The 13500-nt window shown below is 38.5% G+C and overlaps 1 protein-coding gene across 2 annotated transcripts in view; it reads right to left on the bottom strand.

The window, feature by feature from the left end:
- Positions 1 to 13500, bottom strand: part of SRGAP1 (SLIT-ROBO Rho GTPase activating protein 1) — a 269594-nt gene that overhangs the window by 87436 nt on the left and 168658 nt on the right. For both annotated transcript variants that reach the window (XM_012782378.3, XM_012782379.3), the window contains exons 5-6: positions 2846 to 3028; positions 2235 to 2363 (exon numbers count right to left, since the gene is read on the bottom strand). In XM_012782378.3, coding sequence (XP_012637832.2) covers positions 2235 to 2363; positions 2846 to 3028 — 312 coding nt within the window. The remainder of the gene's footprint in view (positions 1 to 2234; positions 2364 to 2845; positions 3029 to 13500) is intronic.

Genomic DNA, 13500 nt, shown 5'->3' with positions numbered 1-13500 from the left:
TGTATAAACTCTATGAAGGTGAGGACTTTGTTTTGTTCATTACTGGATTCCCATTAAGACTAGCACTAGGGGCCGGGTGTGGTGGCTCACGCCCGTAATCCTAGCACTCTGGGAGGCCAAGGCGGGAGGATTGCTCAAGGTTGGGAGTTCGAAACCAGCCTGAGCGAGACCCTGTCTCTACTAAAAATAGAAAGAAATTCATTGACCAACTAAAAATATATATACAAAAAAAAAAAAAAATTAGCCAGGCATGGTGGCGCATGCCTGTAGTCCTTGCTACTTGGGAGGCTGAGGCAGGAGGATCGCTTGAGCCCAGGAGATTGAGGTTGCTGTGAGCTAGGCTGATGCCACAGCACTCACTGTAGCCTGAGCGACAAAGTGAGACTCTGTCTCAAAAAAAAAAAAACCAAAACCAAAAAAAAAAAAAAAAAGACTAGCACTAGGTACCTTGTATAGTTATCAAAAAAATAGTTTTCAACACGTGGAGAGTTTTCCTTGTGTTAAAACTGGCTTTGGTTTAGTCAAGTACTCCAATCACTACCAAAATAAGTCCTAAACAAAAAAGTGAGTAGGGAAGTTACATAGAATTAGTTATTCTATATTTCATATACTTTGCAGAAAACTTACAAGTCTAAATTTGAAAACAGGGGTATTTATTTTTAGTCAGGAAACCTAGTAAAATGTTTTTTATCCAGGAAATCTAGCAGTAGTATAACAGAAAAAGTGCCTTTTATTTCATCGGAGTGCTGGAAGAAATAGGTATTAAAAACAACAAAAAAAGTTTCTGCATTTAAAACAATCAAGGGATTAGTTACTTGGTTGAAATATTTGTAACAAATGAAAAGAGAAAAACGTTTTCCCTGGTTTTATTTATTACTACATGGCTCTGTATAAAGAAATTATGATATTACTGGGATAAAATTGTTTTGAGACTAAAATTAAAAGGAAAAGTGACATCAGAGTGATAATAAGCTAAAAAAACACCAATTCCCTCCCTTAATGGTTATTTTGGTAAAAGTCTCAGACTGTGGTTCCAAAATAATAAATGAGCACATGAGACTTAAATTCACCATAAAAATAAAGTTGTTTTTACCTACTGTATGTTTAAATTATGACAGCTACTATGAGCCATGAAAAATAATTTTATAATGTCATAAAACTGTGGAATCCAATCAATACAAAAGAGTATATGGGTAAATTCCAGTAGATAACTCTCTGAACCTTTCTTATTTTATCTGTGTTTTTTCCTATGGCACTCAATAACTTTCTATATATTCTTTGGAGATACCGACATTTTTGGACACAGGATTTTTGCTTGTTTCATCTTTGCAGTCTCCTACAGGGTTAGCACAATGACCGGACTACTAGGTTCATCTTTTTTGAATTAAAGAATGAGCAGATGATGCAGAGAATTAAAGCTGGGGAAATAATGGCCTTAAACACTGCATAAATATAATAATGAATATATATTTGGAGAGTCTAAATGAGTCCACAGTTACTGCTTTTTATAGCATACCCTAAGAGGGGAGCATAGAGACCTAGATTAATCTATAAAAGTGGTTTATGTACACTCTATTTTGTTTCTCAGTATTTATCACTACTGTCATAAAGCAATCATTTAGGTAGCCATTTGTTAACATCTGTCTTCTCCACTTCAAATTCCACGGGGTAAGGACTGCATGTGGTGCCTTAGAGCCTCAGCATTTCACAATAGGAGGGGCCCAACAAATGTAATTTGAATCAATGAATACAGTTAGGGCTGTGCCACTGCATAACTTGAAAATGACTGGAAGCCAAGTGCAGTGGCGTGCATCTGTAATCCCAGTTAGTTGGGAGGCTGAGGCAGGAGGATCGCTTGAGTCCAGGAGATTTAGTTTACAAAGTGAGCTATGATCACACTACTGAGCTCTAGCCTGGACAGAGTGAGACCCTGTCTCTAAAAAAAAAAAAAAAAAAAAATGACTGGGTCCCCTTCCTAGCTGAGTTCACCAGGCACTCACGGCTTCACAATAGCTACCAATCTATTTTTCATTGGTTTTAGGATACATACTTTTTCACATGCATTTTACACTTAATAGTGTCTTAGTAACACGTATAGTTCAATTGGAAGTATTTTTTTCTTTCTTGAGTACTACATAAAATAACAGTCTTAACAAATGATGTTTTCCAATGAATGAAATACAGTTACTGTTCATTTTATTTTAGTATGAAAAATAAAAACTTCAGGTACTTACATCAATTAAATCTGAAAGATCATGAATATAATACTTGAAAACTGAGGCATTAGTTGCTTCAAGCGTTAGAAGATACTCATTCCGGGCCTTAATTGATTTTAGCTTATTTTCTGAATATTTTGCTTGTCTCTGAAATGAAGAAGATCCAGGCATCGGGAAAGAAAGCAAAGTCATTTTTAAACAAGACAGAAAAAACATACATGAATATTTTATTAATCTAAACAATTTATTCCACATATACAAATGACCATTGAAGTCCTTTGCCCAAAGTGCATTTTGAATCTGATTTAAACAAACTAAAATTACCCAGCTACGGGGAATAACAACGATGTATTTGGGTTGGGCTTCAGGCCCATTTGCAATGAAATCTCTTTGTTAATATTCAAGTTCTCCACATTGTGTATTGAATACTTGGCATTCAGCACTGAATGATGTCCAGCTGTTATTACATGATTTTTACATTTCTTAAACGTTTTCCATTCCCATGGGAGGAAATGCATGTCATTTCGCAATAATTTACAACGTGCATATATCAGCTATTACATCAGGGGTTCTTAGTATTGTTCTCCTCAAATGAGAACAGAAAGGCTCTGCAATATATTTTTACTTACCTTTTCTTTCATTTTTTCAATTTTCTTCACAGAGCTTCGCCGCTGGTGCCTCTCTTCCAGTCTAATGTGGAAGACTGGATCACCAGATCTCCCAATTTGCTTTTCCTCTTGTTTCTCGGCCTCTTTCAGCTTGCTCTCGGCACTGATGCTCTCTGCATGATACATATGGTATGTTTTCATCACCTGTGGAAAAGTGACCCCAAATTGTTAAAAGATGTCTGCCTGTAACCTAGAGAGCGAATGGGAACCCTTATAGGACATACATGTTAAAAGCACCAGCTTCCAACTGGCAGGGGGAAAGGCAGATTGTTAGCAAAATGGGTGAATTATGGACTACCGCTTCTACATAAAGCAAACAGAAATATGCAAATTTACCTGCCAGGAAGAAGCACTTGGGGGACAGGCTTTGATGAAAAAATGATTTACTGGGTCTTATGCATACTTTTCAATGTACTTGAAAAGTTCTCTTAAGCTTGTAAGTGTTTCTCTAAAATCTCCTCTGTATTATTAATTTGCAGGGAAAAAATCATTTACTCATGAATCAATTTTAGCCCAAGCAAAACTCCAAATTAGTACAGTTCTTATTAAAGGCATTTTATCGCATAAAATCTACCTGTCAAAAAACATAAATATTAAGGTTTATACATAGTTTTAGTTTAAAAAAAGATGTTTTTTGGACTACAGAGTAATATTTTATGCTCAATAAAGAAAACATATGGTACCAAAGAAAGAAAGAAAGAAAGAAAACAAAAAACAAGCAAAGATAACCATTGTTGAGATTTTGGTATACAGTCTTCCAGTCTTTTTCTTATGAAAATACACACACACACTTCTTCATTTTAAAAGGCCATATATAAATTCTCCTTTCAAAAAACTGGGATCATCCTGTATTTGTAATTTATAATGTCCCTTTTAACTTAATACATCAAAACATTTTCCTATATCATCAAATATTCTTCTAAAATATAATTTTAAGGGCTGCATGGCATTTTTCTACATGACTGTGACATAATTTATCTAATTCCCTGTTGCTGAAAATTTTAGGATATTTCAATGATTTGCTTTATAAATAAAGTTATGTTGAAAACCCTTGGTGTATATCCTATTTCTTTTCTTAGAAATTATATATATCTATATAATTTGTATTTTAATACATTTAGGAATATATCAAACATAAAAATTTTATAATGTATTATTTCCATGTATATTATGAACTTATATAATGAATCCTCAAATATTAAAAATTTTGGCTGCACTGTTGTCACAAAAGCGTTATTGCATAAAAATTGTGTCATATTTCCTAGGATAAATGTCCAGAAGTGTAATCACAATGTCTAAGACGCTGCACATTTTTGGGACTTAGAAATAATTATGTTGCCAATTTTACACTCTGCTAGTTAAAACAAACTGATCTAGAGAGTTATCTCTGAAAGTACTTTAGATAACATAGGTATTTAACAAATATTTTCTCAAATAATGATTACATGTATTCATTATTTAGTCACATAATATTTATTAATATAAATCTGTTTATAGTCTCAGTGTTCTTAGATATAGAAGAATCAGTCACAGATATTTCAGAGATTTTTATCTGAAAATCATAGTTTTCCAACATAATCATTCTCAACCACAGAGGACATATTTTGCTACATTTGCAAATAACCACAAGTAATTTAGAGCCAATTTCATAACTAAAGTGTAGCTGTTAAGAAGTTGAGATTAATGCAACATGTGAGTAATGAACTTGATTTTTCTCATTTCAAGGGATGAGTCTTAAAACAGTTTGAGACCTGGAAGTATCACTGGAATAAATATATTTATTTAGGTTAAAACATATGCAATCATTGTTTCTGTAGGTTATTTAAAAAGGTGAACAATCAGCACTTTCTTATAGTTCATCTTAACAGACGTTCTGAAGATGACTATTTTGAAGAGTACAACATGGGGTTAATGAAGAGCCTTTACTCATGTTCATAAATTCTGATGATGTCTTTCCTTAAAAATGTAAGCTAGCAAATCATGTCGAAGGCATTACTGACCATGGTAGGGGCTGAACTACAAAGCACTGGCAGCTTTTTCTGTGCTGTGTGTAACTGGAAAGTTGTCTGTTTTTTAGTAATTATGGAACCTATCCGGGGGAAGTTTGGTTGGCTACTCCAGTTTGAAAGAAAAATAAAATAGCATTAGAAAGCAGTTGGGCAGCTGGGGAATGAGGAGGGAGTCACCCTGCAGCTGGGCAAACAGTGAGGTCAATGAATCTGCTACACACCTTGCATTTATTTCTAGGCTTGGCTCTGTTTATATGCCCTGCCCGAAGCAAACCCACATACCACTTGGGTCCTGGTTCCAGTTACATCTTAAAATGAGAGGGTGAAAAAAAACCAAACACACACACACACACACACACACACACACACACACACACACACACTTGCTCAGCTGCCTGTATTCTTCTTGCTAATAGGAAGGAAGAAATGAGAACACGTGACTCCCATCATACTTGGATAAAAGGCATCCCAGAGAGTCCCAGGTAATTGAGAAATGTCTCTTTTAAATACATCACAAAGAAAAGACCTGAACTCCTGATTCTTGCTTTACCCGGATACCGAGGACTAGTATAAACAGATAATTTATACAAACTAAACCTTAGCAGAAGAGAAAAGATACTGAGCTGACTGCCAGCAGGGCCTTTCTCATTACCTAGTCTGGGTTAAGAGGAAAACGTTTGAGTCTGGCCTCACACTAGCAAGAAGAGGGTGTGGTTCAGAACAATACCTGAAGATTCTCTACCTAGTTCAATGGTAATTTCCAGAAAATGAATTTCTTTGTTCAGTTTTCCAATTTGACGTAGGATTTTCACTATTCTCTAAAATGTGAACAGTTACGATGAATGCATTTTAAAACTTGGGGAGAAGAAACGCTAAAAGCTTTTCGAGACTTCTAATTGCAGATAATGAATGCAAGTACAAACTACATTATTTAAAATGTAAGCTGTTGACAGAAGTCAAATGAGTTTTGTGTTTAAAATAACAGTTCTCTTTTGTTAGAGAAGTAAAAGAACTTTTATTTTCCAAAGGTGCGTTTTAAGTACATACTGCAAAAGGAAAATGACAACTTCTCCATCAGTGTATTGCAAACACAAGCCTTTGCATACCAAATGATGTCATAGGCATATATCCATTTAAACGTACTCTCATAGCATGTTTTCCTATTTGATTTCTTCTCTACTAAAACTTCGTGCATAATTCTCCATTCAACACACTCAACCTATTTTCCTTGCTCCATCTTTCCTCGCCTGCAGGAAAAATATAGTCACATAGAAAATGATTTCTTTATGAGACTGGGATATCCCACATAATAATGTCTGCACAGAAGCTGTTAATATTTTTTTCTTACTGACAGGCCAGTATCATGTATCTGACACTGCTCTTGTTCTTTAAATCAAAATAATTTGCCTGGTGTGGTGGCTCACACCTGTAATCCCAGCTACCTGGGAGGCTGAAGCAGGAGGATCACTTGAGTCCAGGAGTTCAAGGTTACAATGAGCTATGATCCTGCCATTACATGCCTGCCTGAGTGACAGAGTGAGACCCTGTCTCTAAAAATAAAAACAAAAAAATTAAAATTATTAAAATACCTGTAGTAAATTTCCAATATTTAGTGTGACAAAATCATTGTGTATCTGAAGACTACATATATGTTTGGGAAGATCAGTGGATGAAGACTATAATTTCTGTTTTTTAACTTCTGGCTCAGAAGTTAGAAAGCATGAATCCCTAAAATGGATCTACCAATTACTAGATGTGGGAAAGTTAGTTAATGCCTCTGCTCACCTTACAAGGTTGTTGTGGTTGCCAAATTGTGTATTCCTGTGTGTGAGGGTTTAACTTAAACTTCACTGAGTACTTACTATATATGTGTATATCTATGTATACGATATAAACAGTAACCACTAATACAGATATGTACAGATATATAGGTATATATTTAGTGTAGCAAGCATTATACGTTTTCTATGTGCTAGACAATTGTTCTATGCATTTTACAAATAGTAACTTATTTAGGAACTCTTATGAGGTAGGTACATTTATTCTCCCCATTATACAGATGAGAAAACAGAAGCATAGAGAGGTTAAGCAACTTGCCCAAGATTACACAGCTGGTAACCGGCAGGGCAATGGCTGGAACCCTGGCAGTCTGGTCTCACATTAAATTTGTTGGACTGCTATGCCATAACCTTTGGAAAGTCTAGTATTACACGATTGAAAAGCCTGTTTATCTAAGAAATATAGTTACTTTTGGTTATATATAGGAATGGAGATAAAGAGGAGTAATAATTACCTATTTATTCAATTATCTGCTGGGTGCTTACCACCCGTAAGGCACTGATGGATGCAAAAATATAGACTTAGTTTCCATCTTCTAAGAGTTTAAAATGTTGGAGACTAAAAAATGGGCCTTAGATATCCTGATGGGCACAGGTGAAGGGAGAGGGCATCCATCCAGGCTGGAAGGACGGTATCAGCCAAGGTATAGTGAGGGGGTTGGGGGAGCACACAGGTGAGGTGGGCGTGAGCAGACCAAGATAGCCGAGAAGGGGGTCCAGGGAAGAGCTTGGAAAGTGGATGGGTGGGTAATCGAGCTGAAGGGTATGGCTGGACAAGTTGGCCCAGGCCAGATCAGAAGAGCCTTGAAACCCCAACTGAGAAGTGCAGAATGTATTCTGCAGGAGTCTGTGAATCCACAGAGGTGCGGACAATATGGTCAAGGCAATATTTTAGTAATAATGTGCTGGAGATATGCAGGGTGGCTGGGGGTGTGACGTGACCTCATTTAGTGTGGAAGAAGATTGGGAACAGAAAATAAGAAAAAGAATCCACATAGCAGGTACAGGGCCTTTTCTCTGTTATCATTCTCTTTGACCTTTTCTTAAACTTGACATGATTCTCCCTTACCATGGGGTTCAGTTTGGTCTCCACATCTGTCCAGGCAGCTCTTTGTGTGCCACTCTGAGTCAATCACCATGGCTCCCTCCCCAGAACTTGTACTTTCCTGCCGCCTGAGTGGCCCTCCCCAGCACCTTGCCTTTTGACATTTGACTCACCCACCATGGCAAGTTCAAGTTGCACCTACTGTTAAGTGTTTCCTGCTTCCCCCCAGCCAGAGTGATCTTCTTCTTCCAACCGCCAAGACAGATACTCTTCGCACTTCAGACGCCTTGCCACGTGACACAGAGATGTGTGTACTGCCACCCAGTACTGCAGACTGTCCCGTAAGGTTAGCTGGGCACCTACCGTGTTTGGCCTTCAGAGCCTTGATGTTGCCTTACATACAGTGTGAGTAAAATAGACACTTGGTGAGGAACAAATGGAGGACAGGACCCACTGACTAGTCAGCTTGCCCAATCGTCTATCCACTTAACAGATATTTATTAAACACTCACCGTGTGCCTGGCATTATTCTTCTTCATCCCTGGCATCCAAAGTAGCACCACCAATAAGTACTTGGGAGTGGACTAATGGGATGACCAATAGTTCTAAATCATTTGTGAAATACAGTTAGTGTTAGAATTTATGGCCCCTCGAAGAAATAAAATGATGCGGCGGTTTGGCGGGGGAGGGGTATGAAAAGCAATATGTTAGTGACAATATTTCCTGACTCCATAGTCTGCTGCTTCACTAAATCCATCAATCACTAAAAGCTCTTCTGAGAAACTACATTCTTCGGGTTTCCTTAATTGTCAACAGCCTAAGATACAGATCTATTTTCTGCAATCAATACATGAGAGGGCTCTCATTGTAAACGAGTTTCTGCAAGTGCCAGGCTAACAAAAGCATCAGGGCAGGATCAGAGCCTTGGAAGCCCGTTCCTATTGTTCCCCAGGAAGCTCTCAGGTTCATGGGGAAAGCAGTGCCATTGTCACTGGGCCACCCTCAGCTGAGCCCCGGGAGCTGTGCTGCAAGGAACCTGGCACAGGCTCAGTCTCTCATTTGAGGTTATGGCCTCAGCTTGGCGACGCCGTGTCCCTGGGGGCTTATCCCAGACAGCGGTGGCAGGCAGGAACTCCCTCTAAGACAGCACTCAGAACACTGATTGCCACGGTCTGTACACCTGTAATCTCCAGCCTTCTTGCTCGTTAGTATACTAAACCAACCCAGCTAACGAACACAGCTTCCGAAGCCAGGCAGACCTGATCTGAGTTCTGGTGCCACCACTTCCTAACTGGGCAAGTTCCTTAACTTCCCCGAGCCTCAGTTCCTCCAAGGTAAAATGAGGGTTAAATGACAAAATGCATGTAAGCACACAGCAGGGTGGGCGGGCCTCATACTTGACAGTTTCTACGGTGTGATGTAGAAGGGTGATGTAGAAGGGTGCGGGCTTTGGGGCTTCATGTCCAGGCTCTAGGCAGACAAGTGCAGGTCTCCCACAGACAAAGCGGCTGGGAGAACTGAGGCACAACAAAAGCAGACCAATGGAGGCCTTTCCCACTTCTTCACACCCACAGCCAGGCCAGCCCAAATTTCTTAAAAACTAATAGGAAATGCCAGTGAGGAAGGCCTAGGTCAGGAGATGGCTACACAGCCACCCACATGCTCATAAAACACATTAGCCTGATTCACAGTTTGAAAAGGCTTCTAGTCTACCTATGACGCACATCTTATAATTAGTACCCTTCGCAACACAGTTGACAGCTACTGCAAAAGTAGGCAGACATGAGCCCAGGTTTTAGGGGACAACTGACTGCATTTACTCATCCACTGAACAGCCACCGAGTGTCCATATGCCTGGCCCTGAGCTAGGCCTTGTGGCTAGAGGTAAAAGACACAATCCTTATCCAGTAGAAGAACCACAAAAGCACGCCTACTCTCACTGTACAACAAATAGGAGGTGGTTATATGCGAAAGTGGGAGTGGAGCAGTGGTAAAATTCAGGGTAGGCTGAATAAGAGTTAAATGAAGAAAATCCAGGCATGGATGCATCAGTTGGAGATAGGGGTCTGGCTATGTTGCCCAGGCTGGACTCCTAGGCTCAAGTGATCCTCCTGTCTCAGCCTCCCCCAGTAGCTGGGGACTATAGGTGTGTGCCACTAGGCTGGGCCCAGGCTTCTTTTTAATCAGCTTATATTTAAGTCTGATAGCCTATTTAGGGAGAAAAGGAGTGGGAAATATACTACTTGTATAAAGAATGTAAAGGCAGGAGAAGCCAACCCTTAACATTAAGGCTACTCAGCCAATAACTACGATGGATCTCTGTCTCTCAGTTCCCATCCCCCATCTCCCACTTCCCACGTAAGGCCTGTGACACCAGAAACTATTTTTTTGTTTGTTTGTTTTTTGAGACAGAGTCTCGCTGTTGCCCAAGCTAGAGTGCCATGGCGTCAGCCCAGCTCACAGCAACCTCAAATTCCTGGCCTTAAGCAATCCTTCTGCCTCAGCCTCTAGCTAGGACTATAGGCATGTGCCACCATGCCTAATTTTTTCTATATATTTTTAGTTGTCCAATTAATTTCTTTCTATTTTTAGTAGAGATGAGGGTCTCACTCTTGCTCAGGCTGGTCTTGAACTCCTGTCCTTGAGTGATCCTTCTGCCTCGGTCTCCCAGATTGCTAGGATTACAGGCATAAGCCACCACACCTGGCCCAGAAACTATTTTTATTCTCATTTATGACATCAGGGCTGAAAAAGTTGCTGATCCCTGAGGTTGTAAGTGGTTAGTAGGACTGTCACAATGATGAACTTTCACAAATCCCCCTCCTCTTCCTAGGCCTCTATGGCTCTTTTTAAGCCAGTGAAAGCACAGTTTACAAAATTTAATTATATTTACAAAGTAACATTCATAGGAGAACTCACTTTGAGAAGCCTTATACTGGTGGTTAAGAGTTCAGACTCATAAGACAGATTGCCTGGGTTCAAATCCTATCTCTGCACATACTTGCTATGTGATCTTGGGCAAGTAAGTTAGTATTTATTTCTGTGTCTCAATTTCCTTACTATAAAATCAGAATTACAACATTACTCATTGCATAGGGTAGCTGGGAGGATTAAATTCGTTAACACATATAAAGAGCACAGAAGAAAGAGGCTGACGTATAATAAGGGCACAGTAAATGTCAGCTACTGATATTTGAAAAAAATATCGTAAGATAATTCATTTTAATAATAGGTAATTATCTAGGATTGGAAGGATCATCATTTCTAGCAGAGATAAGGGGAGGAAAATCATCAATATTTCCATTTATGTATATGTTAAGAATTTTAGCATATACTAAAATACTTTAGAATGAGCAGATAGACCAAGCTGAACAATTAAATAGCATGAGATAAGGTCTTTATAGCCAGTTTATCAAAGAAGACTCAAGGTACATTGTGAATCCATTGAAATGAAGGCAGCAGAACAGTCTGAATTTATCATCAAATTATATTTATAATCCAAACAAATGCTTTGAACAAAAGGCACTGTCTGGGACTCTGGACTGTGCTGGCTAGGGCCTGCCAACTAACCAAATGACAGGGTAAAGGAGATGCAGAGAACAGACAAAACAAAGGGAAAAACAGAGAACACATGTGCCAAGGGAGGAAACAGGCTAATAAAAATCACAAAAATAATTATATTCTGTTCAGTGGGGTGTTAAAGATTTTGTTTCAGGAGTAAATACACACAGTGGCATTTTTAATGGAAAGGTCTGTGAAACAACAAACCTGGATCTTGGTCCTGGCTTTGCTGCAAAATAGCTCTGTTAACGTCAGCCTTTCTGACCCTCCATGTGAGCCTGTTGTCATTGGAGATGACAACATGAGGTCTCGCTACAGGACCAAAATTAGGGAGAGCATGGAATCAGACTGTACACCTCAGGCACTTTGAAAAGTGTGGGATAAAAAGACAAAGTAGAGGCATGATCCTAGAAGGAAAAACTAATCGCATAACTTCTGGATGCAGAAGGCTTCTTTCTAAGAAAATTTTAATGTATCCTCTAAAAGGAGAGTATTTGACGAAGCCCAGAGGGAATAGCAGTAGGATGGCATTTAGGAGTAGTATATGAAATAGTATCCATACTGTCATTCCAGTTTTTTTTTTTTTTTTTTTTTTCTGTTGGAGATTGACTCTTTTCTTCCCCATCTTCAAGAGACAGTGCTAGTGGAAGGAGTTTTCCTGCCCTAGATGTCTAAGGGTGTGACCCCTCCATCTGCCATGCGTGACAGGGTGACCCTGGGGTAAGGCTTTTCTAACTTGCAGGCACACAACTCTTACCTACACAGGAGGTGGCTGGTCCATGTGCTTTCCTGGGCCTTTCAGATATTAATCTCATGCCGACTAAATAAATGCAAGCATTTGTTATTTGGGGTAACATACAATCAATATACTTCTCCGTGGCTAATGGCGTTCATTTTTTTCAGTGTCGGGGTAGATGGCAGATAAATTTTAACCAAAAGGAAAAGCCAGTGTAACAACAAATTATACTAATTATCTCCGTTTCTGTTGACTTTGGCCAGCGAGTAGTAAACCATGCTACGCTAGAGATATAAGATTCCTCCTAGAATTCTCCATGGGCTCTGAGGCCATAACTCATCTGCTTTGCTGCACAGAAATTATCTTAGAAACAAACAATGCCCCTGTAGTACGTCTTGCATGCTGTTATATTGATGAAACTTATCCAGGGATATCTATCATTCTAGTGACTTTAATTAGCTCTCAAACTGATTATTGATCAATCATCAAGTGCTAATTAAGAAGGAAAACCCAAGAACTATTTGGTAGGTGTGGGGCTGACATACTTACAGATGGGCTACATGCTTCTATTTTTGACTGTTACATTTAAGTTAAAGCAGGGCATTAGTCATCTTTTTCAAAATGCTAAATTTAACAATAATTTTTAAATGTTAATATAAATTACTAGTTTCATAAGATTTTGCTACTTTAATAAAATCATTTAATGAAAAACAACTAATTTATCTTAAAGAGGACAAATCATTTTATGCCTTATTAAAAAGAAAATGTTTCTATTTGTAATAAGAATAAACTCTATTTATTATTCTTAATCTGTGATTGCTCTATTTCCAGCAGTTATTAGAGGCAGTTTCCAATGTAAATCTCTGAGTCATAGACAGGAGTATCAGTTTTGTTTATCTCTAAAGAACTCTTGAGGGGCATTCATGTTCAACAAAAATTTCTCAAGCCTCCTACTATGTACCACAAACAGGCCTTGTCTTATTTGACTTCATTAATGTTCTTTTACTAGAAATCCAATTATTTTTTATTCTGTATTGGTTTAGTCTAGTTCGTTAGATAATTTTTCATAAACATACTGAACAGTTTGGTGTAATACTACAATATCTGCCCAAGTCACAATTCTCAGAGATTTTTAACATGAAATAAATTTCATTTAATCCAATAAATTCTAATTTCGCAAAAGATTATTTCCTCTTCTTGTTTCTCAAGTACTCATTGTCATAGGGTAAAGACAGAGTGGTAAGGGCAAGGGATTTTAAGAAAGCCCAGCTCAATACTATGTTTATTTTTATTAATACATCAATGATTTGCTAATGCTCTAGTAATGTCAAAGTGCATAGGGTTCCCTGCACAGGCAATGTGGTTTCACACATATCTGCTTTTCCTCACATACTCTCCTCTTTTTGGAATGCCCTTCCCACCTGTCC

The sequence above is a fragment of the Microcebus murinus genome, chromosome 10 (assembly GCF_040939455.1).
Source record: "Microcebus murinus isolate Inina chromosome 10, M.murinus_Inina_mat1.0, whole genome shotgun sequence".
Classification (NCBI taxonomy): Eukaryota; Metazoa; Chordata; class Mammalia; order Primates; family Cheirogaleidae; genus Microcebus; species Microcebus murinus.
This window is presented reverse-complemented; position numbering and strand designations above follow the sequence as displayed.